The sequence below is a fragment of the Orycteropus afer genome, unplaced genomic scaffold (genome assembly GCF_000298275.1).
Source record: "Orycteropus afer afer isolate SDZICR_OR568_19922 unplaced genomic scaffold, OryAfe1.0 scaffold00772, whole genome shotgun sequence".
Classification (NCBI taxonomy): Eukaryota; Metazoa; Chordata; class Mammalia; order Tubulidentata; family Orycteropodidae; genus Orycteropus; species Orycteropus afer.
The window spans coordinates 870,218-871,368 of record NW_006922359.1 but is presented as its reverse complement, the minus strand read 5'-3'; the positions used below and the strand labels follow the sequence as shown (position 1 = coordinate 871,368).

The 1,151-nt window shown below is 56.9% G+C and overlaps 1 protein-coding gene across 1 annotated transcript in view; it reads right to left on the bottom strand.

Annotated features, from left to right (window-relative positions):
* NOTCH3 (notch receptor 3) overlaps positions 1-1,151 on the bottom strand; it is a 92,648-nt gene that overhangs the window by 13,099 nt on the left and 78,398 nt on the right. The window contains exons 28-29 of the mRNA XM_007957670.2: positions 491-645; positions 185-407 (exon numbers count right to left, since the gene is read on the bottom strand). Of these exons, the coding sequence (XP_007955861.2) occupies positions 185-407; positions 491-645 (378 nt within the window). The remainder of the gene's footprint in view (positions 1-184; positions 408-490; positions 646-1,151) is intronic.

The following is a 1,151-nucleotide window of genomic DNA, read 5'->3' as shown; positions in this document are numbered from 1 at the left end:
GTGGACACCAGAGTGTGAAGGGGGATAAACACTGGTGTCCAGGGTAGAATCTGAAACTAGGGTCAGGCCGGGGTCAAAGGCCAGAGTCAGCTCAAGGTGGGGCAGGTAGCAGACAGAGTCCTTAAGAGGCTGGTCAGAGCTGAGTCAGCTCAAGGCGGGCCCAAGGGGCTGACAGGGTCCTCACTTCATGCCCAGAGCGTCCTGGCCCACGGGCTCCCGCCGGCCCTTGTGACCTGCAGCCACATCCTTGTGCAGCGCGAAGCCCTCGGGGAACCACAGGGTGCTGTGCTCACGCTTGCGCCGGGCCACCATGACACCCAGGACAAGGATGACCAGCAGGAAGACGGCTCCCGCAGCCAGCAGCGGCAGCAGTGGCACACTCGGTTCCGGCGGCTCCAGCGGTTCCGCTGCAAGAAGAAGCGGGGCTCCAGTACCAGCAGGGCCCCCTCCGGCCCCTGCTCCCCTGTGCTGCCAGGGGGCATGGTCTTACCCCGCACAGCCCGCAGCGGGTACGGGAAGTCCAGGCCCTCTACCGCCGACAGGGCACCCAGGTAGTCAGCCGCGCTCTGGGCGTCAGGGAAGCAGTGGTCATTCTCAGGGGACTGCAGGCAGAGCCGGTTGTCAATCTCCAGCATGACCACAGAGCTGTGGGACAGACGGACAGACGAGAGGCCCAGACTGGCACAGCGATCAAGCCTTCACAAGCTCTTTTGCCATAAGACATATGTTAACCACATTGTCATTCGTTACTGTGGAATCAATCCCAACTCATGGTAACACCACATGTGCAGAGTAGAACTGCCCCACAGGGTTTGCAAGGCTGTGACCATTTGGAAGCAGACTGCCAGGTCTGTCATCCAAGGAATCTGTTGATGGGTTCAAACTCCCAACCTTTCGACCAACAGCCAAGTGCTTAACCATTTGCAGTATCTTGGGACTCTTTGATATCGGGCTGTAGCTTTTACAAATCTCCTTTGTGATAAGACGTATACTAATTATTATGGTTTGAAATGCATTCCCAAAAAATATGTGTTGTAAATCCTGATCCCTGTACCTGTAGACAAGGAGCTCTGGTAGCATAGTGGATAAGGCATTTGGCTGCTGAGCAGGACAGCGGTTCAAACCCACCAACTGCTCTGCGGAAGGAAGAC